Here is a 24,495-nt window from a genome sequence, read left to right on the forward strand (position 1 = left end):
CTATGCAAACCTCACAGATCTCACACTGGAACAGGCTCCCCCTACAGAGGGGGAGCAAAGAGCACTGCTGCTGATGGCCATGCCACCCAGGCCACGAGGGACAGTGGAACCAAGGTCCCCGCAGATCACGCCACCCTGGGAACGGCTCACACCTGTAAGGAGATACCAACTCAGAATCCTCTCCATTTCAGACATGGTATGACCCAGTTTTTCTAGAACCAATGATTAACTCTCTTTACACACTGAGGGACTAGTGACATGAATCCTTTTAAACTACAGGAAAATCTAAACCCATTGCCATCTTCCTGAAGGGGTATGGTTAGCAAGTTGGACCCTGAACTCTACTTGACTACATTGCAATGTTGAAATCTTTAGGCAAAAACTGATTGAGGACAGAATCATCTAGAAATAACGCTGCTGGAAAGGTGAGGGAAACAGATGACATCTAGGCTAGAGGTGGCATAAACATCGAATGTTAAAGATACAGATTTAAGAGATGTTTTCAGTAGCCCCAAGTGATCAGAATATACAGCTCATGGTTGGTTGGTTTGTTTTCTCATAAAACATTGTACCACCTGAGGAGTATTTTGTTTGGTTGAAAGACTTGGGTGATTTTTAAAGAACCAATTAACAGGTCTGAATTTGCCACATGAATAAGCCTAAGCTTCATGGATGTTCCAGATGGGTCCATATTTTGGGTGGTGGTCAGATATTTTGGGCTATCCATGTCTCTCAGCTCCTATCTCCCTCACTCAGTGACCTATGGACAGAGGTTCAGTCCCCTATCACAAGCAATCTATGAAGACCATAGATACCCAAAGAAGCATGCCCACCCACACCCTCAAACTTACAGATGTTGATGGAGCCCACACCTTCACACAACCTGCAGGGGAGAGGAGAGGAGGCAGTTAGAACCTGGTTCCTCTGCTTTTGTGGCATGCCTGTTCTCCATCCTGAAGGCAGGGAGGAGAGATGAGGGGCGGGGCCTTCTGCATAGGCATCAGTGCTAGCACTGTTCCCTGGAACCCCTAAAGGACAGGGGGAGGTTACTTTGCAGGATCCAAAAGGCCACATTATTCCCTGTTTGCTTCTAGGCTATGGAAACTTGGGATACTGAAAACTAGGGGTGGGGTGACCCTTCTTGTCCCTCTGCTAAAATTCCAGGAAAGCGAAAAAATAGGTGATGGGAGCAGCTACTGCCTAACTGGACACCTCTGGGGGGGAAAAAGCTTGCCTAGCATCCAAATGGATCCATTTTTACGTCACATTCTTAAATGCTATCCCAGACACACACCTGACTTGATCAATTCAGAGGGAGGCTGGAGGGTATGTAGTTAAGAGCCTGGACCCTAGAGCAAGCTGAACCAGTTACTAGCTGGATGACCTTGGGCAGGTCACCTAACTTTTCCAAGCCTCAGTTTTCTCAGCTCTAACAAGATTGCTATAAGTTCTGTGTGTAAAGTATCTGCAGACAGAGCCTGGCACGAAGTAAACCTGATGTAAGGGTTTTCGGTACCCTTTGCTGAACACTCTAAACAACTCATTATGATGAGTCATTATACCAGGACCTTGCATGCTTCATAAACACCTGTACTTTCTGCTCTGTGTCTCCCTCACTTTTTTTAAACTGCCAACTTCAAGACTTTTTCTCCAGGAGTGTTCTCCTCTGATTCATTCTGCCTGACTCAGAACCCTTCTCCACTCCTCGTTTTCTCAGGGAATATATGCTTCCAGCTCACCTTCCTGCTACGTGAACCTGGCTTTACTACAGTCTTAGAACTGTGCCCTTACAGAAGATTCTAGCCAATGCCCGTCAGCAGCTATCTCCAAGTTGAGTGATTAGGCCTGCTTTTATTTTCTGTGCTTTCTGCAATGAATGAGCATATAATCTAATTACATGTTATATGTAAGAGGAAAGTGAAAGTGCTAGTCACTCAGTCATGTGTGACTCTTTGTAACCCCATGGACTGTACCTAGCCAGGCCCCTCTGTCCTTGGAATTCTCCAGGAAAGAATACTGGAATGGGTTGCCATTCCTTCTCCACAGGATCTTTCCAACCCAGGGATCGAACCCGGGTCTCTCACATTGCAGGCAGATTCTTTACCATCTGAGCTATCAAGGAAGCCCCATATGTGAGAGAAGAAAGTCTATCAAAAGGGCAATGGCCACCATATGCAAATACACTAAACAACCATTTAAAACAAAAGCTCATGTGTAGGGAACACTGCGTCATTTATTATGACTGAGTTACCAACACACTAATGATGATTGATGATTACCATAATGAAAGTAAGTTTCACATTGCACTCTGAGCGCTAGCAAGTGGGTTAGGGACTGCAAAGGAGGGGATAGCGCAGTTGGCTTCACCCAAAGGCCTGAGAAATGGACGGGAAATTTACCAGCTTTGGTCAGGCATGGCCAGCTGCCTTGGGCACCACTCTTGTCAGATTTCTAACACTAACAGTGTTCATATGGAGTCTCTCCGTGGGTGCAGCCCTGTCGGGCCACCCCACCATAGAGTTATTAATTCTGATAATACCTTCTTCCTGTACAAACTTACTACGTTCCAATACCTGTTGAATCTTTGTGATATCCTGAAGCAGTGGATTTTATGATTATCTGTTTTACAGGTTAGGACATTACTTTGAAGCTAGTATGTGTAGCGCTGGGATCCAAACCTGGGTGATCTGGCTCACAGCCTGTGATCATAACCTCTACACTCTATTCCCCAGTCTGGCTTGCTTCCCACGATGGGACCCAGCTCAGAGGCAATTGTGATGTGGCCATCTCAAGGCTAGAGACCCTTGTACCACCTGAGAAGTAAACCTGCATTGCTCCCTCCCATGCTGACATCCCCTGGCCCCTATTCTTGGCTCAAACTGTCAGCACTGCCTGAGGTGACCTATCCCTTTCCTGCCCGCCTCAGCTCCTCTACCTCCTCCCCTGAGAAGCTTCTGACAGTCTTCCTGGGACACTAAGCCCAGTCACCTAGGGGATGGGTGGACCCATGCCTGCCCCTGTCTTCTCTGCTGGGCAAGAACGCAGTGCTGCTTCCGTCTAGTCTCCGTTTCTGAACACCAGACTCGCTGGGCTGAGAGAATTCCTTGCATTCTGTGCAGCCCAAATTGAATGGCCTTTAACAAACTTTATTAATGATTCCAGCTTTCACAGCCCACTGAGATATGACTGCGAAAACACCCTTTCAGCCAACAGGGTAAAGTAGTTGCCTGGGAATGAGCTGTAGGTACACTGGAGGGACAGCACAGGAGGGGACAGAGATCCCTGGCGTGCTAGCCAGGAGGCTGGTGTAGTTCTAGCTTAGCCACTAACTAGCTGCAATCTGATGATGAAGCTGAAGCTCCAATACTTTGGCCACTTGATGCAAAGAGCCGACTCATTAGAGAAGACCCTGATGCTGGGAAAGATTGAAGGCAGGAGGAGAAGGGGATGACAGAGGATGAGATGGTTGGATGACGTCACCGACTCAACGGACGTGAGTTTGAGGAAACTCCGGGAGATGGTAAAGGACAGGGAAGCCTGGTGTACTGCAGTCCGTGGGGTTGCAAAGAGCTGGACATGACTGGGTGACTCAACAACAAGAAGCTGTGGTCTTGGACAAGCCTTTCTCCTCTCTGAGCTTCCGTTTCCCTATCTGGGAATAGAGCAATGGCTGGCCTCTCTAGGTCTCTAGAGACTTGGCCAGTTTGAATGCTCTCTGCCTGGAGGTGAGTCAGTGAGACACTCTTCTAGTCCCATGTGGGGATATGAAGTGGCCCTGAGCCCGTACTCACCGGCTCTCCTCGCCCTCCAGCAGTTTGCGATAAGTGGCGATCTCCACGTCCAAGCCCAGCTTGGAGTTCATCACCTCCTGGTACTCCTTGAGCAGGCAGGCCATGTCCTGCTTGGCCTTCTGCAGGGCCTCCTCCAGCCCCACCAGCTTGCACCTGGCATCGTTAAGGGCCGCCTCGCCCTGCTGCTCCGCCTCGGCCAGGGCAGTCTCCAGCTTGCAGCGCTGTGGGGAGGAAAGGAGACAAGGAGCTTAAGAAGAGTGCTGTCTGTGGGGACTCTGGGTCTCTGTGGGGACTAAGGTCTCCCGTAGCCTTGGTCATCCTAGTTTACCTCAATTCAAAATGGTCAATTTTTAAATTAACTAGGCAGGGAAATCACAGCCATTTGGAGCTTTCTCCCTTCATTTTTTAAAACTATCTTGTAAGACTCAATTCCACGGTGAGCTGTTAGGGGAAGAAAATGTTAACACTGGAATCAAACTAAGGCTAATATTAGATAATTATCTCACATTTTAATACTGCTGTTAGTTTACAAGTCACTTTCACAGATGGTATCTAATTTGACCTTGAAGTTACTCCTGAGCTTGTCAGAATAGGTATGGTTATTTCCATTATTCGGATGAAGACATTGAACCTCAGTCAGAGAGGCTGTGACTTGCTCCAAGCTACCCGATTAGTGAGGGCCAAGCCCAGATTTTCAGAAGCTGCTGTATGGGAATCTCATTCTTTGGTCCCCTAAGATCAGCATGCTGGATGAAGCTCCTGTTCCAGTGCTTTTATCCATTAACTATAGCGCCTTCCTTTTGTCCACTTAAGAAAGTATATGGAACTTCTACAACTCAATAGCAGAAAACAAAATTAACCTAATTTTTTTAATGGGCTAAGGACCTAAATAGACATCTCTTCAGACAAGACAAATAAATGACTAATAGATATATGAAAAAGACGTTCAACATCACCCATCATCAAGGAACTGCAAACCAATCACAGTGAGAATCACCTCACACCTGTCAGTTTGGCTATTATCAGAAAAGCCAAGACAAGTATTAATGAGGATGTGGAGAAATTGAACCTCTGGTACACTTTTGGTGGGAATGCAAAATAGTGCAGCTGCTCTGGAAAACAGTTTAAAGGTTCCCCAAAAACTTAAAAATAGGATTATCATATGATCCAGCAATTCCACTTCTGGGTATTTTATCCCAAAGAATCTAAAGCAGAATCTCAAAAAGATATTAACTCTCGCATGTTCCTATTATTCACAATAGCCAAGAATGAAAACAATGTAATGTTCATCAACAGGTGAATGGATAAAGAAATTGTGGTATACACATACAATGGAATATTACTGAGCCTTTTAAAAGAAAGAAATTCTCCAATGTGTGACAAGGTGGATGAACCCTGAGGACATTATGCTAAGTGTAATGAGCACCGAAGAATTGATGTTTTTGAACTGTGATGTTGAAGTCTCTTGAGAGTCGCTTGGACTGCAAGGAGATCCCACCAGTCCATCCTAAAGGAGATCAGTCCTGGGTGTTCATTGGAAGGACTGATATTGAAGCTAAAACTCCAACACTTTGGCCACCTGATGCGAAGAGCTGACTCATTTAAAAAGACCCTGATGCTGGGAAAGATTGAGGACAGGAGGAGAAGTGGATGACAGAGGATGAGATGGTTGGATGGCATCACCGACTCAATGGATATGAGTTTGGGTGGACCCCGGGGGTTGGTGATGGACAGGGAGGCCTGGCGTGCTGCGGTTCATGGGGTCACAAAGAGTCAGACACGACTGAGCAACTGAACTGAACTGAAGACGCCAGACACAGAAAGACAAACACTGCACAATTCAGCTTATATGACGTATCTGAAATAGTCAAAATCATAGAATTAGAATGGAGTAGACATATCCCTGGTGGTCTAGTGGTTAAGAATCTGTCTTGCAATGCCAGGGGTGTGAGTTCAATCCCTGGTTGGGGAACTAAGATCCCTATGTCTCAAGCAATTAAGACTGCAAAACTAGAGAGTCCATGTGGCGCAAGTAAAGACCCTGAATGAGGCAACAAAGATTCTACGTGCGGCAACTAACACGTGAAGCAGCCAAATAAATACATATTAAAAAAAAAAAAGAAAGAGTGGAGTGATGGTTGCCAGGGTCTGGGAGGAGGAGGAAATAGGGAGTTAGAAATCAGTGGGCATAAAGCAGGACAAATAAGCTCTAGAGATTCACTATAAAACATTGTACCTAGAGTCAACAATAATGTATTGTACATTTTAAAATTTCGTTAAGAGGGTATACCTCATTTTAAGTGTTCTTGTTGTTAGTCACTCAGCCGCGTCCAATTCTTGTGACCCCATGGACTGTAGCCCACCAGGCTCCTCTGTCCATGGAACTCTCCAGGCAGGAATACTGGAGTGGGTTGCCATTCCCTTCTCCAGGGGATGTTCCCCACCCAGGAATCAAGATAGGGTCTCCCGCGTATCAGGTGGATTCTTTACCATCTGAGCCTTCAGGAAACCTATAAGTTTTTATTCCAACCACATTAAAATAAATATTTTTAAAAAGCATATCAGAATGCAAGTGAGGAAAACTTCTAACGTTCTCTAACTTCACTTCTGGAAAGTAAATCATTCTCATATTCCATTATTTGGCCACTAATAGTAACAAATTACTTCTGATACGTCTTACACAGTGGCTGAGAACAGCTAAACTGAGGGGAGAGGACAGAATTTAAACCAGGTATACATGGGAACTCAGTATTATGATACAGGTGGTATCACAAACCAGTGAGTAAAGAAATGGATTACATAACACATTTTCTTACTGTATGTAGAGAAATTTAATTAAAAAACTACTCCTTGTATACACCAAAAATAAAGGTCAGATGGATTAAAGACCTAAATCTGAGAGGTAAAAGTATAAAATCAGTTGAAGACAAAATTGTACCAGGAGATCTCTGTGACCTCAAACCTTTGTGAAGTATTAACCGTTAAAGCAAAAAGTAATGGATTTGGCTACATCTAGTTTAAAGATTTCTATTTAGTGAAGGAAATCAGAGCAAAACAGACAAGTGACAGACTTACAGAAGATTAACTGCAAAATGTATAAATATAAAGGGTTAACGTCTACATAGAATGGACAAGGAAATACTGGAAATCACTGAGAAAAAAAGACAGAATCACAATAAAAAAACGGGCAGATGATCTGAACAGTCAGCTCTTAGAAAGGAAAATGCAAATGAGTAGTAAGTGAATGAAGAGACAGTCATTCTAGTTAATGACAGAAATGAAAATTATAGTAACAGATGCCATTTACATGTTATTAGATCCACAAGAGTTCCAAAGTCTGGTAATAGCAAATGCTGAAACAGAAGTCCTCGCTTGCCCATACTGGGAGCACTCTGACCCGGAACTCCGAGGGCACTTATAGAAAGTAAATTAGTGAATATATTACAACTCAACAATTCCATTTCTTGCTTTATACCTTCAAAACATCCCTCATGTGGTTACACATGGAAACCTGTAGAAATATGTATTAAATGTTCATGATACAACTGATTATAACAGTAAAGTCTTGGAGGCAAACTAAGCAAGCATCCATCAATAAGGGAATGGATAGGAAACCATGGTTTATAAATAGGACAGAAATAATGAAACAGACAATTTATAGTGATGTACATGGATTTCAAAGACTTCCAACTGGCAAGGGGCAGAGTTTGAATGAGATTTATGGTATAATATCATTTTGTACACTTAAAACACTAAGAGGTTTAAATGAATCTAATACACATATGAAATATATAGATGAAAGAGAGACTATAAAGACCTATATTAAATGCTTGAGAGTGAGTGCTGGGATGAAGTTAGAATAGAACTGAAGATGAAGGATGGACAGTTGTAAATGAGAGAAATGCACAGAGGGTGGTAGTGCTCCATTTGAACAGAGTGATGTGTCACTAGTTCAGGCCTGTGCACCCTAAGTCCAACAAGAGAAGTGGGGGGAGAGAGAAAAAGCAGGAGACGCGCACAGCACTAGACTATGTTGTCTAAGGTGTGTTTAGAGGAGAGAAACTGTGAAGGGATATAGAGGGCAACGAGAACAGAATTCAGAGAAGGTAGACCAAGCATCCTCTCTTTGAATGTCTTGTGCACTCTTGGTCACTCAGATGCAGATTGTTAAAACACAAGCCTCTTCAAAAGGGGACACTCCTACACTGTTGGTGGGAATGTAAGTTGGTGCAGCCATTATGGAAAACAGCATGGAAACTGAAAGTTGCTCAGTTGTGTCCAACTCTTTTTGACCCATGGACTAAACAGTCCATGGAATTCTCCTGGCCAGAATACTGGAGTGGGTAGCTATTCCCTTCTCCAGGGGATCTTCCCAACCCAGAGATCAAACCCAGGTCTCCTGCATTGCAGGCGGATTCTTTACCAGCTGATCACGGAAGCCCAAAATAGTATGCAGATTCCTTTAAAAGTAAACATAGAGTTACCATATGATCCAGCAATCCCAGTCCTGGGTACATATCTGGAGAAAACCCTAATTTGAAAAGATACATGCACCCCAATGTTCATTGCAGCACTATTTACAATTGCCAAGACATGGAAGTAACCTCAATGTCCGTCAACAGAGGAGTGGATAAAGATGTGGCACACACACACACACACACACACACACACACACACACAGAGGGGGAGAGAGAGAGAGAGAGGGAGGAATGTTACTCAGCCATAAAAAAGAGTGCAATAATACCTGTAGCAACATGAATAGACTTAGAGTCTATGTACTGAGTGAAGCCAGTAAGACAAAGACAAATACCATATGATATCACTTACATGTGGAATCAAATATATGACACGAGTGAACTTATCTACAAAAGAGTCACAGACATAGAGAACAAACTATGGTTACCAAAAAGGGAAGAGGATGGGGAAGGGGATAAATTAGGAGTTTGGGATTAGCAGATATAAACAACCATATATAAAATAAATAAACACCAAGGTCCACTGTATAGTGCAGGAAATTATACTCAATATCCTTTAATAAACCATAATGGAAATGAAATATATATGCTTGTGCATGTGAGCTAAATTGCTTCAGTTGTGTTCAGCTCTTTTGTGACCCTATGGACTATAGCCTGCCAGGCTCATCTGTCCATGGGATTCTCCAGGCAAGGATACTGGAATGGGTTTCCATGCCCTCCTCCAGGGAATCTTACCAACCCAGGGATCGAGCCCATATCTCTAATGTCTCCTGCTTTGGCAGATGAGTTCTTTACCACTAGCGCCACCTAGAAAGCCTATACTTATGCTTATGCCTCTCCAAAGTTAGCAGCACTGGGAGGAAAGCAGGGAGCAGACCCCAGCAGCAGCCCACCAACCTGCTGCTTGACGTTCTCCACCTCGGCTGTCAGCCTCTGGATCATGCGGTTCAGCTCATTGATCTCCTCCTTGGTTCTGCGGAGGTTCTCACCCTGCTGTGTTACTGTGACCTTCATCTCCTCGCACTGCAGGTTGGGAGACAGACATGAGGAAAGGACCAGTGACTGCAAGGTGGCTGCAGGTACTGAGATGTTGTCATGCAGCGTCAACCCACATTCTTCTGGGATTGTCCCACCTCCTGCCCTGCTCTGCATGGACCTCCACCATAGCCCATCTGATTGCATGGGTGCATTTTCGAGGGAAGCTCCAGCTCCAGAGGTCCTCTCTGCCCAGTGGGGCAGTCTGCCCTCCAGCTCACCTTGGTTTGGTACCAGGACTCAACCTCAGCCCGACTGCGGCTGGCGATGCCATCATACTGAGCCTTGATCTCAGCCACAACCGCGTCCATGTTGAGCTCCCGGCTGTTGTCCATCTTGACCACCACCGAGGTATCAGAGATTTGCGACTGAAGGAGGCAGATTTCCTGTAGGAGACAACAACCAGTGCCCTCATCTCCAAAGCCCTCTCCGATTCTCCTCTCTGCAAGTAATTCAAAACACAAACCCCAACTCTGAAATTTTAGAAAATTAATTAGAAAACTTCTGGCAAGTCAGGAAATTTTTTTAAGTGCTGCTTTAAGAATAAAAGGCTAGAATTTGGATCATAATATCAAGGCAGTGAGTAAGGTGGAATTTCATTAATGCCTGGATCAACAGAGGTAAATTTCTGTGGATAGGGTCAAATTGGGTCACTCCACTTGGGGCCTCAAATACCCAGATCAGCTGTGACTGTCTGTATAAACCTAATCCACCAGATAACGGATAGGTTCAGAGTCCTGAATTTTCTAATTGGGCTTTCACACTACTTGAATTAATAAGATATGATTATTATATTCACATACCTAAACTTACAGTGTCAAATCTCCATGTTATGCTGTGTAGAAAGGCAATGAATCACAGTCTTTCAAGTTATTTTTTTGTTTTTTGTCTTTTTTTAATTACAGTATAGTTCATCTACGATGTTATGATCACTTTAGATGTATAGAAAACTGATTCAGTTATACATACATATATATCTTTTTTCAGATTTTTTTTTCTTATAGGTTATTACAAAATGTTGAGTTTAGTTCCCTGCATTCTATGGTAGGTATTTGTTGGTTATTTGTTTTAGATATAGTAGTGTATATCTGTTAACTCCAAAAGGGAAGGGCATTACTTATTTCTATTTTGACAGATCTGAGCAAGAGAAAAATCTCTTGTCACAAAAGGAAAGGATCTTGAGGCCCTAGAAGAATAAGGAATGCTTAACTTCCTAGAACCAAGGAACCAGGATAGAAAACCTAGAAAACCCTCCTCCGCCCTCTCCTTCACTTGCCCTTCTGGAGACGGGAAGAGGCTCACCTCATCGTACAGGCACTGCAGGAAGCTCATCTCCTCCTTCAGGGCCTCCACGTTGGCCTCCAGGTCAGCCTTGCGCAGATAGGCACAGTCGATGTCCTGGTGGAGACACACAGGAGGGTGGGATAGGAGAGTGGGCCAGGGGAGCCTTCAGCGCCCCTGGACCTCTGCACTCTGTGGAGGCCCTGAGGCCATCTCCCAGCCCACCCCTTTCCCATCACATAAACATCAGTGTGACCCCTGGGATAGAAGTGGGAAGGAGTCAGACTCCTAGAGACTTCTTTCCACTTCCTCCAGAACTAAGGATCCTGCAGAAGCATGTAGCCTAAGATGACAACCTAAAATGTCAGGCTGCAGCCACCAAGCCAAACTGGTCCATTGAGCATGGCTGTATGGTGAGCACAGAGCCAGGGGTGGTCCTTGGCACCCAGGGTCAGGCACCACTCAAAACCCAAGCAGCTGGCTCTCCCGTCTGAAACCAAGGCCACACCTGTCCTGGCAGATTTTTCTACCAGCCCTCTCTCCATTCCATGATTACTAACAAATGAGGTGTGTCTGGTAAGCATAGTATTTATGAAGAGCATTAGCATACACTTCAACTCACCAATTTGAAATCAAAGAGAAATCGTTAATGGTTTTCTCCCCTGGTTTTTCCACCGTCTCCACTTGCACTGAATAAGGACCACAGCTCCCATAGTCACTAGCAAGCTGAGAACTAACACCCCCCGATCTGGGAAGCAAAGGCCATAGGAGAGAGAAACTGATTTGAAAGCGACCATGTCAGCTTTCGGGAAGTTTACAAAAAGCCAAACAGCAGCATGATCAGGTCTCTTTTTAAGAAGCTTCCATCAGCACAGTTGGTTCCTGCATGGCAGCCAAGATGGCTTTGGCAGCCTGACCCACCGACAAGCCTCCGTTTGCCGGGGAAGCTGGTCTGATCACCACCGCAACTGGACTGACTCGAAATTAGCAAGATGCCCAGTTTCCGAGCATGCAGCACCCAAGATTTAATTCCTCTCCATATGCAACGAGTCACTCACCTTCTTCAGCACCACAAACTCATTCTCAGCCGTAGTCTTGAGAGCCACCTCTTCTTCATACCTGAGGAGAGACAGCACAGTTGGAGAGGCTCCACCCAAGGGGTGAGGGCCTCAGGCTAGCCAACCAAGTCCTAGGTTATCAAAACTCCCTGGTCCTGCCCTGGACTTTCTGTGACTCTTAGGAGAAGCGTCTTGGCCTCTCTAGACTTCTGTTTCTCAGCCACAAAGAACCCACCAAAGGACACCGGATATGGAGTCCAGATACCTGATTTCTGATCCAAGTTTGGGCTGAAGTCGCTGCAAAATCTCAGGCAAGTCACTGAATCTCTGCGTCTTGAGTTAAATTGCCCGGTGTGTGATCAGGTACTCAGTAATAATTTGTTCATTTCAAAGGAATGAAAGATGCTCCAGGAGGCCTTTCAACCCTAAAACTGTACAAAATGTAGCGACCTGGGAGGCCATTCTCTCCCTCTCCCCCAGCATCCAAGACCTTGAAATCAGAGAAGCCACTTATGGTGCCCAGATTGCTGGGAGCATTTCCACACCCCTCCTCTGCCAGCCTGGTCCATTCTCTCTCTCTTGCCTGTGAGGCTTTATGCCTGGAGCAGTCCTGCCTCAACCTGACAAGGAGTACCAGAGTTCCCAGAACATGGTTTTCACAACTTTTTAATGACAGGGTAATTGGAACTGCTGTAAACTCTGAGCTCTATAATTACCGGCCCTCACACCCCCAGAGTGAGAGACAGACCCTGACACCTGCAAACACAATTGTGTCTGTATTTGCACCCCCCAGGCAAAACCCATTGCTGGATCCATCTGGATGGTAGAGCCTGATCTTCCAAGACCAGAATTTCAATTACTTCCCAGTGAAATTACCAGCACCGATTATGTCAAAATCACTCACCACTCTGTCCATATCTACCAAGTAAAGAAGAGCAAGTTAACAGTGACCCAGTAAGTTTAAACAAGGTAATGGCCAGACTAAATAAATCGAATTAAAACAAAAGATTTACATGGACCTTTGAATTGTGGAGCCTGGCAGAACAAGAGCCTGATAACTTATCTGCCGAGTAAATAGAAGAATGATCCAAGACACTTGAATGGTATCTGCCAAATCATCCTCAAGGTAATTCCCCAGAGACCTCTCCTTTCCTCCCATCCTAGCGCTGACTGCTCCCAAGTGTCTGTTCTCCATCCTCCTTCGTCCTTTGTTCCTCACTCTCCATCTCTCTTGGGCTTCCCTGGTGGCTCAGACGGTGAGGAATCTGTCTGCAACGCAGAAGGCCGGGGTTCAATCCCTGGGTCAGGAAGATCCCCTGGAGAAAGGAATGGCTACCCAGTCCAGGAATCTTGCTTGAAGAATTCCATGGACAGAGAATCCTGGCGGGCTACAGCCCAGGGGTCACACGGAGTTGGACACGACTGAGTGACTAACACTTTCACTGTCACTTTCTCCATCTCTAGATTAGTCTGTGCTCTGGATGTGTGCCCACCTCTCCCAGGCTGGGAGCTCTTCTTCCCTGCAAAGCTTTCCCCAGTTCCCAGAATGGGGCTGCAAGTGTTGAGAGCCGAGACAAGGCAGAGCAGACTAATAAAGCAGAAACATCTTGGTAAGTAGGCTGTGATGACCCTAATCTTTAGCCACCTCCATCTCCGGGAAGGTTGTATGAACTCAGTCAAGACCCACTGCACACCTATAACCACTCCCAGCCTGGCCACACTCACTTCTTCTTGTAGCCCTCCAGCACCTCCTCCACGTGGTTGAGCTCTGAGGACAGCCTCCTGCTGTCGGCCTCCACGCACTCGGCCTCCCGCCTCAGTGTCTCGATGTAGCCATTGAACAGGGGCTCGAGGTTGCTCTCGCAGCACTGGCGGTTCTGGTAGAACTGCAGCTTGGTCTCCAGTAGCTTGTTCTGCTGCTCCAGGAGGCGCACCTGCCATCCGGAGTGGTAGAAAGAGACTCAGGAGGAGCCCCGGGAGGTGACTGGTCCCCCAGAGCTCCCCCTGCCCTTGGGGATGATCCCTGAGTCGCAGCAAATGATCTGGCCAAGTCAGAAAATGCAAGACACAATTGTTGCCCCCAAAAACTTCTCCTCGCTCCATCCCTCCTTCAAGAAAGAATACACAATGTATTTGTGATTTATTTACTCTGCACAGAATGAAATAACTTCTCATCCTGCAAAAATATCCCAGACCTTGTGTGGCAAGCCAAAAATGGCCCCTCAAAGATGTTTATGTCCCAGTCCTCAGAATCTGTAAATAGGTTGCATTACACGAAAGAGGACCTTGCAAGTGGAATTAAGGTTATGAAACTTAAGATCAAGGGATTAGCCTGAATTATCCAGGTGACACCAAGATAGTCACACAGGCCTTTTAAACTGAAAGGGAAGGCAGAAAAGTAAAAGATATCCTCAAAAGAAGGAAGCAGAGGAGAGATTCGAACCATGAGAAGCTCTGGTCCACTATCATCTTTGAAGATAGGGATCAGGCCTTGAGTCAAAGAATATGGAGGCCCCTAGACACTGAGACCAACCTCTGGCAGTCAGCCAGCAAGGGACAGGGACTCCAGTCCTCCAGTCACAGACCTCAGTTCTGTACGTTTGCATGGCCCTGAACGTAAGTTTTTCCAGGACCTCCAGAGGAAGTACAACCCTGCTGACACCTTGATTTTGGCCTCGTTAGGTAATAGGTATGTGTTCTTTTAAGCTGCTAAGTTTGTGGGCATTTTTATGGCAGTGATTCAAAAATGCACCCACCATGACTCTCCTTCACTCTGACCCCAAGGCAAGGGGTCCAGAGAGACTGGACCAGGAATCTGAAGATTTCTCATTGCCTAACTCTGCCACTCACCATGTCATTGTGCCTCATTTTTTCTGAGCTTCAATTTATTATTTTTATTTTTATTTATTTATTGATGGCTACCTTCAGTCTTTGCTGCCGCTTGTGGACTTTCTCTAGTTGTGGTGAGCAGAGGTTACTCTCTAGTTGTGGTGTGTGGGTTTCTCCTTGTGGTGGCTTCTCTTGTTGCAAAGCATGGGCTCCACAGTCTGAGGTCAGTGGTTGTGGCACACAGGCTTTGTTGTGCCGAGGTGTGTGAAATCTTCCCGGACCAGGGCTTGAACCTGTGTCCCCAGGATTGGCAGGCAGGTTCTTAACCACTGGATCACCAGGGAAGTCCTCTGAGCCTCATTTTAAACTGAGGCAGTGAGAACACATCAGCAGCGGCACACTGGCAGCCCCCAGGTGCTATCTGGCCCAGAGGCATGTTTTATTTGGCCTGCAGGTTGTTTTATAAAAGTCCGATTCATCACCAGCATTTAATAAGTGAGTGATTTGGGGCGAGAATCTGGCTTTCCCTCACCTCAACAAGCCTGAAACTTGGACGATGCTGGGTATGAGCTGGATTTCAACCTCGTCCAACCCCTGGCGGGTGGCCTTGGGCAAGGAGTAACCTGTATGATCCAACGTCACCTTCATTTTGCCGAAGTGAGGGAAGAATGGTTTGGACAGCCAACAGCATGTTAAGAATGGGTGTCCAGCACCTTTGCTTGCAGGCATGCCTATTCCTGATGAGGGCATTTGTCTAAGAACAAAGTTTCCACTCCTTCCGCCCCCATCCCCTTGGAATGCACCTTACTACAAATTCCAAGGTGCAGATGTGCGCATGAATCACATTGGAAGGGGAGGTTTTCCTCCAATGAACATGGGTGGCTGTCCTTCCCAGAGCCATCAGACTCACAGAGGGAGCTTCACTGGGACAAGGGAAACCAGAGCTATACATCCAACCAGAAGGCCGGCTTGGAGACTGCAACATCAGAACGGCACCGTGCTACATCCCCTAACCCGGCCCCCGTGGATCTCCTGTTTCTCACCTCACTGTCTTTAATCTGTATGTGTTTTGAGTAGGGGAGTGCATCAGGGCCTGAAGTCCTAGAAATTCCCAGGCTTCCCACAAGGCGCCCACCAGAAAGAAGCAGGACAGGAGCTTCTGGACTCTCTGTGCTGGCTCCCCTATCCACAAGGGAGACGGCAGCTTCTCCTCTAGGAGAGGGTGAGACACCAGCCTCAGCAGAGAGACCCACCCCTCCCAACCCCCTTGATGGCTGAAATCCAGAAGATGGGGCCCCAGACACACAGTCAGCTCCTGCTGGGCAAGATGAGCAGCAGCGATAAACCTTCCTTTTCTGTCTGGTGGTTTCACATCCACGATTACTTTGAAATCTCATGGCAACATTTGAAAACTGAGACCCTGATTCAGTCATGTTCTCAGGGCCATGCACTAATGCGGAACAGGGCAATCCCCAGGTATTGGAACCCAGTCTGTCACCAGGTTCCAAGTACCTTTCCCTTCCTAAGCCACAGCCCAGGGGACAATCCAGACACCCACCTTGTCGATGAAGGCAGCGAACTTGTTGTTGAGACATTTGATCTGCTCCTTCTCCTCGTGCTTCACGCACTGCGCCTTGGGGTCCATCTCCAGGTTGAGGGGTGTGAGGAGGCTCTCGTTGACCGACACAGTGGTGATACAGGGTGGGGTAGGCCCGCAGAGTCCCCCTGCCCTGTAGCCAAAGCTTCCCCCTCCTCGGAGGGGCCACGCACAACTCACTGCGATCCGCGGGGACCCCACTGCACACAGGCTCCGGCTGCCAAAGCCCCCGAGACGACGGTAGCTGGGGCCCCCGGGGCTGCCCCCGCGGAAGGCCAGGCCATTGGCAAAGCCATGCACCCCAGGCTTGGGCACAATGGCTGAGCAGGAGCTGAAGTCCTGGACCCTGTAGCTGGAACTGTTGCGGTAGGAACAGCTCGCCATGCCTCTGCGCGCCAGGCCAGAGCCAGGACGGGGAGGTGGGGAGAATCCAAGGATGCCAGGACCCGCTAGCCCTCCTGCCTTTTATCGGGCAGACAGCAGGCCTCCAGACAACATAAAAGTCAGGAGAAAGTTATTAACACCATTTATGAGCGTGGGAATCTCCCTCTAGGCAGGCTGAGAGGGAAGCTGAAACTTGCCTCCCGTAATAGATGTATCAAGGAGACCCTGTATCACAGTAAACCTGCCCCTGCCTTTTCAGCCCCACAGGCCTAGACACATCCATGAAGCCCCTAATTCCCCTGCAGCCCTGGGAGCAGACCTGACATCATGATCCCACATGGGCAAGTGGAGGCCTGTACCAGTGCATTCTTGAGACTTGAAGGGTCCCATGTCCCACTAAGGTCCCTGGGCCCGTCCTTCCCAGCAGAGCACGTGATGCCTGGAGCATCCTTCCAGGTGAGCACGGGCGAGGGGTCATCTTCGAGCCTTTCCCTGGCATGGATGAAAGTGGAAGTCTCTCAGTCGTGTCCAAATCTTTGTGACCCCATGGACTATATGGTCCATGGAATTCTCCAGGCCAGAATACTGGAGTGGGTAGCCATTCCCTTCTCCAGATCTTCCCAACATAGAGATCAAACCCAGGTCACCTGCATGGCAAGCGGATTCTTTACCAGCTGAGCCACCAGGGAAGCGTGGCATGGATGAAGGTGCTGGCATCTCTTCTTATGTGCTGCGGGCTGGCCAGCCTCGAATCCCTTCCCTTGGCACAAGGAAGACAACTGTGGGGTCATGCAGGTCATCCAATGCACAACAACATCCTGTCTTATGGTAGAGTTACTGGAGCTAAGAGTGGCCTCTCGATTCAGAAATCATGCCTTATCCACTTCTACAACCCTCATGGCAACCAGCACACACTAGCTCCTCAGGAGGGGTCCTCTCTTCTCTCTCTCTGCTTGAACAGCCCAGACACAAGAAGGAAGGGCCAGTGTGTGAAGAGCTCCTCCAACTAGTCCATCGACACTGGTTGACCCTCCACTGTGTGCCAAGCCTGGGAGCCAGCCTGGAGGAGGTGCCTTCATTCTTGGGGGTGAATGCTGACGTCCCTCCAGAGCAAGACCCTGGTCTAGATGCTGTGGGAAATAAGGACGGTAGATACAGTTTGCCTTGAGGAACCTGGTTCTCATGGGAAGACCGATGGCAAGAGAGGGAAAGAGGACCGATCAGGCAAAGGGGGTGCTCCTGGCCTTCTGAGGAGGACCATTCACTTATGGTAGGCTGGGGTGGCGTTGGGGGATCACAGAGGAGGTGGGAGCCAAGGCAGGTCCTGGAAGACAGTAAGATTTGGCAGAGAGAACAGAGACAGGGGTGCCAGGCAGAGGCACTGGGCGAGCCGGACACCCAGAGAACTTGACCAGTACTTAAGGCCCCTTGACAAACCAAGGCCCTCAGCCCTGGCCTCCCACCCCCGCCTCATAAGATGCCACCTCCCAGCAGAACAGGGAGGAAATGGGCCCAGTGGGGAAGTGCCTGCCTCTTGGATCAAGTGCTGTTGGCGGCCCTGACTGCTGTGATGCCAAAGCCCTCAGCTCGCCAGGGTCTTGAGTAAAACACTCATTACAAGAATCTCTATGTACAAAGCCAAGAACAAGGACTAACCTTCCAGAACGCCTTCAGGAAGCAGGCTTGGGGAAGGGGCATAAGAGAGACAGGACAAGGAGAATAAGGTTGGGGGAGGGGTCCTCTCTTCTCTCTGTCTACCTCTCTCTCTCTCACTTCCACACACACTCACACACACACACACACACACACACACACACACACACCCCACAGCAGGAAGCAGAGTCCTACTCTAGGTGGGGAGCACAGGGATCTGTCCAGAGGGAGCAGTTCGTACCCCAGGAGCAAAGGGGCAGAGTCCCCAGGGTGAACCCAGTGAGTGATGGGATAAGGAGACCCTACAAACTGAATTCCTACGGAAACAACTGACTCCAGTCTTTTGCTCTTGTGGCCACAAGACTGCCTCCCTCCCCTTCTTACTGGTACAGCTCCCACACCAACCCTGACTGGCGGGAGGAGACTTGCCTGGGCCAGAAGGCCAGGCTGCTCCTCCACGTGGACTCGCTGATTAAGGGAAGCAAAATAGAAACTGCAATACAATATGGATGATCTGGAAGGGTCTCATGCTGGTCTCTGTATGTTCCTTACATTCAACAAGAATTTATTGAGCACCAGTGCCAGTCACCATTCTTTGAACTTGGGACAACCCGTGAATAAAGCACACAATGACATGTATTTTTTTTAAAGTTTACATTCCTTGGCAAGAGACTGACAATTAACTTGGTGGCTCAGATGGTAAAGAATCTGTCTGCAATGTGGGGGACCCGGGTTCAAACCCTGGGTCGGGAAGATCCCCTGGAGAAGGGAATAGCAACCCAATCCAGAATTCTTACCTGGGAAATCCCATGAACAGAGGAGCCTGGTGGGGTACAGTTCATAGGGACATGAGCAAAGAGTCGGACAAGACTGAAAGACTACCCTGATGATGATAAGTCTTATGGAAAGAATAAACAGTACAAGATAAGAGGAATCAGGAGAGCAGGGAGAAAGATGGGGCCATTCGTAGCAGGGTGGTCTGAGTGGGCTGCACTGAGAAGGTGACTTTGAGCCAAGGTTTTGAGGAGGTAAGGGGATGAGCTGCGAGGGCAGAGGAAGAGCCAGGGCAGATGCTCAAGGTGCAAATAGGCCTGGCTGCTGCCCTCCAGGAACAAGGAGGCCAGTGTGGTTTGAAGGGCAGGAGCAAGTTCTGAGTGTGGACAAGTCTAGGAGATGCAGGGAGCGGAGGGTTCCACCCCAATCATGGAGCCGGTGGGCTCCCATTGAGGGCATTGTGGAGCTGAGGGGCTTTGGCCAGAGGATGGACATGAGCTGAAGTGTTAGATGACCTTCATGACATGACAGCAGCCTGGAAAACAGACTGCAGAGGGAGGCAATGGAGGAAGGAGGGGGAAGGATCAGTGGGAACCCTGGGAGATAGCAGAGCCTCGTGCCAAGGAGGAAGCCCTGGAGGGTGTGCAAGTGGCCAGCTTTGGATGGAATCTGAAGAAAGAGCCAACCAGATTTCTTGACAGGTTGGATTCAGGATGTGAGAGAAAGGGGAGAGTCAAGGAGGTCTCTGTGTTTTCGGGTGGGGTAAACCTGTCTCTGGGCTTCCCCAGTGGCTCAGCAGTAAAGAATCTGCCTACCGTGCAGGAGACATGGATTTGACTCTGCGGTCAGGAAGATCCTCTGGAGGAGGGTATGGCATCCCACTCCTATATTCTTGCCTGGAGAACCCCAAGGACACAGGAACCAGGCGGGATACAGTCTACAGGTTCTCAAAGAGTCGGACACAACTGCGGTGACTGAGCTCATGTGCACGCAAACCTGTCTCCACAACAAAGGGAAGCAGTGAAGCAGTGAGAAAAATGCCAAGATCAGTGCCCCAAACACTCATCTGGGCTCTGCTGACTCTATAGCCTGGCACAAGTCACCCACCCTATCTGGTCCCCCACATTCCCAGCAGAGCATGCCAGGGGCAGACTGGATGGCCTTCAACATTTTCTAGGGAAGTCATGGGATCTCAGTTTTGTTGGGAATCCATTAGAGTTCATCATTCCACAGGGCCCATGCTAAGTACACTGGATAGATGATAGACAAATAGATAGGTAATGAATACTTAGAGATAGATAGATGATAGATAGATAGAGAGATAGATAGACAGACAGATAGATAGATAGACAGACAGATGCAGAACTCTCTTCTCCAGCCAACAGGCTTACTTCTCGCTGTGTCCCATCCCTTGCTTGTGTGCACCTGAGCTGCTTCTGGTCCCAAGCATTGCTTGCGGGAATCAAGAGCAAACCAACTTTGTTGTCTTTGGAATTGAAATCATGTGATCTGCCCTCAAACCCTTGTGAAGCTAATCTTTTAAAATCTTGAGTTTCACCTGAAATGATCACAATATTGTTTGTTAATTGGCTGTACCCCAATACAAAATAAAAGGTGTTTTTTTGAAAAACAGCTGATCTCATGCACAAAATAAATAAAAACAAGGGAAAAATCTGAGTTAAAATACCTCTCTCTTCAGCGACACTGATTTCTTTGAATGCCTAGCTCTGTCTCTCTTCATTAAAATTATTTGTGACAACATTGTCAGAATTTCATTTTCTATTCCTTCTTAGGGTTTCTGAGTATGTATTCATACCAAAAATTAAATTCATTTAAATTCAATTAAATTTAATATACTTTTCTGGAGCTTTGTTAAATGATGAGTGTGTTTAAAAAAAAAAAAAAAAGAGTGTCCTTCCATTGCTATCATGGACTGGCAAGGGACAAGATCTCTTCCTGCTAGTTTTGTTCACATACAAACCAGGGCTTCCTGGACCAAGAAAACTAAGCCTTATGGTTTCCTCTACCCTCTGGAGACAGAACTGTTGAGGAGGGACCCCAAAAATCACAGACACTCTGATCTTAGCATCTGTGTTCACGCACCTGGCAGGTGTCCAACACATGAAATTCTTCACTCAACAATATTCAAGTCTTACCATCTGTGTTTTTAAAGCATCATCTCCACCATCTGATGAGATAGCTGGTTCCATCCAACTTTGCTTCTTCTCCTCTTTCCTTTTCACTGAAATACATCCTTCCTTAACTCCAAGGAGTTTTTTAGTGCCTTATGCACAGTGTGACTTCCTCCTTTTACATTAAAGCTGTTTCTTCCATATAAAGTCAATTGCCCTTGAAGTCCTGAGTTCCATCCCAACAATTGGTGGATTCACAATTATCTCCTTCTGTCAACATTCCATCTAGGTTCATTCCCTGTATCTGTTGTGCCTGTTCAGGATTTAAGGAAGATGTGTGTCCCAGCGGTCTGGGCAATGGTGGTTTCCTAGGAGGAAGTTAGAAGGGGACAGGCTGCATCTCAGCAGTGGCACCGAGTCACTCCGGGGTGTGCAGGAACTCGGGCCAGAAGGCTTCCTACTGTTCAGGACCAGTGGTGACCCAGGCATGGTGGCATCTCAGAAGTGGTCCCTGCCACCTTCTCTCAGGGGGCCTCACGTGTTTACTCTCAAAGGTAGAGATTAGGCTAGATCATCAGCATCTCACATGGAGCATCCCTTGGGCAGAGTTTCTCGTGGAGCCTGGCTTGCTCCCTGATATATGATACCTTTGGCCCAATTACAAATTCTGACCTAATCTCGTTAATCTTGCAGCCAAAGTCACAGGACACAGAGATGAGCCTTCTTGCCCCAGAAGGACCTAAGGGCAGGGAAGGGAGAACTTCCAGGGTTACTGGGTGCATTCCTGTATTCCTGTATTGTAAAGAAGGTTAGCTTCTGGAGCTGAAGGGAAATGTGTATAATCACGCCAGTGGGGGCGGGGGTGGGGGGCAGGGTGAGTGGCAGCAGTGTACTCTGGTGGAGAAGAGTATGTTGTCACTGACATTGTTTAGAATTGCTTGTGCTTGGTGATAATAAGAACAAACTGATTTTTAGTCAGTTTTACTATTGGTTTTTAAATTCCTTACCGAAAAATACACCCCTATGGCCTACACCCAGGGGAGATCGGTCTCATTGTATCCTCAACCCCACCCCATACATCACCAAGGGGCTCAAATACAGTAAGAGTTGATTCCTTGATCACTTAACACCATTGAGGGTGTAAATCAGTCAGTAGGATAGTCATCCACACAGGAATTCAGAGACCCAGGCTCTGATCAGTGTTGTAGTTCTCGCCTGGCTGAGACATGTGGGTGCTGGATGCTGGATTAATCACCAAGGAATATAGTCACCAGTCACTCCTGTTGCCCGAAGTGAAATGAGGTGGCCTGACCTCACAGCCTGGAGGGGGCTGGCATTTCCAATTCCATCTTGGCCTTGGGCTGGGTCAACCTCACATCACCTTAGATAGACTTTAATGTAACAGACAGAAATCCTTCCATACATGCAGAAGCTTTGGGTCAACCCTCAAGTATTTAGAGTTAGTTACTAAGTGTAACACCTCCTCCCCTCACAATTCCAGATCAGCGGAAGGTTCCTGCCTGCAGATTAGACCCCTGTTTCTAAGAGGCTTTCAAGCTAAGTGAGATGTGCTGAGATGGGGAGAGGATAGGCAGACAGGCACAGAATAAGAGGCTGGAACCAGGACAAGAAAGGCAGGGGCCCACTCATGTCCTAGGCAGGTGGAAGGCAGGAGCAGGGTTTCTGAGGTGTGGGGTTATCAGAAGAACATCATATCACTGGGGAAAACAGAAGGGGACCTGGGGGAACAGCTTTGAGTCTCCTGTATCTGATGCCAGAGGGAGAAACAGGCTGTTCTGATTTCTGGGGCGAAATAGCTGCTAAAAAGCTATGATTCAGATGTACAAAAACTATGTTATCCATTATGGTTTTGCAGGAGGAATGGAGATCCAGGGGATTTTTCCTGAGACCCCAGAATGGCAGCCAAGTCCCAAAGCTCAGACAAAAGGATGTTAGTCCCCGAGGTCTAAGAGAGCTACATGTTGGACCTGGCCATTACTCCTCATGGTCACAGGCCCCAGAGATGTTCTGGGAGGAAGCTTAGTGGAAGGGCCACAGTCTTGCCAGTGCCCAGCAGCATGGAAGGCAAAGTGTGGCCAAATGTTTTCAGGCAGCATCAGTATTGGGGGACCTCACAGGAATCAACCTTCAAACGAGCTGTGGGACTACTACTCAACTGTAGGCAACCATGGAGCCTGCACTCCTACCAGCTGTCACCTTGGCAGAGATTCTGCTCAACAATGCCTCCCCTTGATGCAACACACATTGAAAATCTCCTCAAAGAAGGAGGTGGAGGTGTGTTATGAGAGACCTGCCCCACCCAGCCAAGCCTTTATAGCTGTAAGCAGACTGGCCGGGCCCTGGGGAGGTGGTTAAAAGTGGGGTGAGAGAATAAGTTAGAGCAGAGCTTAAAACTGAAATCTTAAAATGAATTTAAAATGCCTTAAATTCTGAAATGAGATGATTCTAATCATGAAGAGTGGTTGCAAACTACGGAATCCAGCCAGTGTAGTAAATCACCTCAAAACATAGCTTTTTAAAAAATTTTTTATTTTGTATTGAAGTATAGCCAGTTAACAAGCAATGTTGTGATAGTTTCAGTTGAACAGCAAAGGGATTCAGCCATACTTATATTAATACCTATATCCATTCTCCCCAAAACTCCCCTCCCATCTAGGCTGCCACTTAACACTGAGCAAAGTTCACGTGCTATACAGTAGGTCCATGTTGGTTATCCATTTTAAATATAGCAGTGTGTACATGTCCATCCCAAACTCCCTACCTATCCCTTCCTCCATCCTCCCCACCCCCAGCAACCATTAACTTGTTCACAAAATCTGTGGGTCTAACACATAGCAGTTTTAAAAGCCAACATTTGTTTTGCTTATGAATCTGTGGTCTGGGCAGTAATCAGCAGGGTCCACTCACGTTCTGTCTCAAAGAGCTCCCGAATTCTCAGGCAGCACCCACGGATGCTCTGTGCCCAAAGTGGCAGCCGGATATCCTTGCCCTCTGCTGCTCAGATCACACAGGAGGAAGAGTGCCCAGTCTCAGCCCCCTCACTGCGTCTGGAGGATAGTGGTGGCCAAGACAGCAGCCCATGGGGGTCAAGGGCAACTGAGGAGTCCTGAAGAAGAAGAGGTTTGGTGTCTGTTTTGGGGTGAGGGAAAGTTGATGGGGACATGAGAGGCAGCTGTACCCACAGATGCTGTCAGGCTGCTAGGGGACAGGGCTGATGCTTTGGTTCCCAAAGAGGTGAGGACACCCAAGGGGCTGCAGTGACAGGGGACTCAGCTTCAGGTTCCACTTAGGGGGTCGCTTCCAGGGCTGCCCAAGCTGGTCATGAGACAGGGAGGCAGCTAGCTGCCAGGAGGATGTGGTGGGTCTCAGTGTCCTCCAGAGTTCCCCAGCTCCAACAGCTCAGGAGGCCTGCCAGAGGAGAAATTTCAGGAGCCAAACAGGAAAAAAAAAAGAAAAGAAATTGGC

The 24,495-nt window shown here is 47.6% G+C and overlaps 1 protein-coding gene across 1 annotated transcript; it reads right to left on the reverse strand.

The window, feature by feature from the left end:
• Window positions 1-16,450, reverse strand: LOC133041813 (keratin, type II cuticular Hb5-like). Its single transcript, XM_061122716.1, has 9 exons — window positions 16,028-16,450; window positions 13,366-13,574; window positions 11,641-11,701; window positions 10,604-10,699; window positions 9,523-9,687; window positions 9,164-9,289; window positions 3,792-4,012; window positions 852-883; window positions 1-152 (listed from the first exon to the last, which is right to left on the reverse strand). The coding sequence occupies exons 1-9, from the start codon at window positions 16,448-16,450 to the stop codon at window positions 1-3; spliced, it is 1,485 nt and encodes a 494-aa protein (XP_060978699.1).
• Between the last annotated feature and the right edge of the window lie 8,045 nt (window positions 16,451-24,495).

Source organism: Dama dama, chromosome 3, assembly GCF_033118175.1.
Source record: "Dama dama isolate Ldn47 chromosome 3, ASM3311817v1, whole genome shotgun sequence".
In the NCBI taxonomy this organism is placed as follows: Eukaryota; Metazoa; Chordata; class Mammalia; order Artiodactyla; family Cervidae; genus Dama; species Dama dama.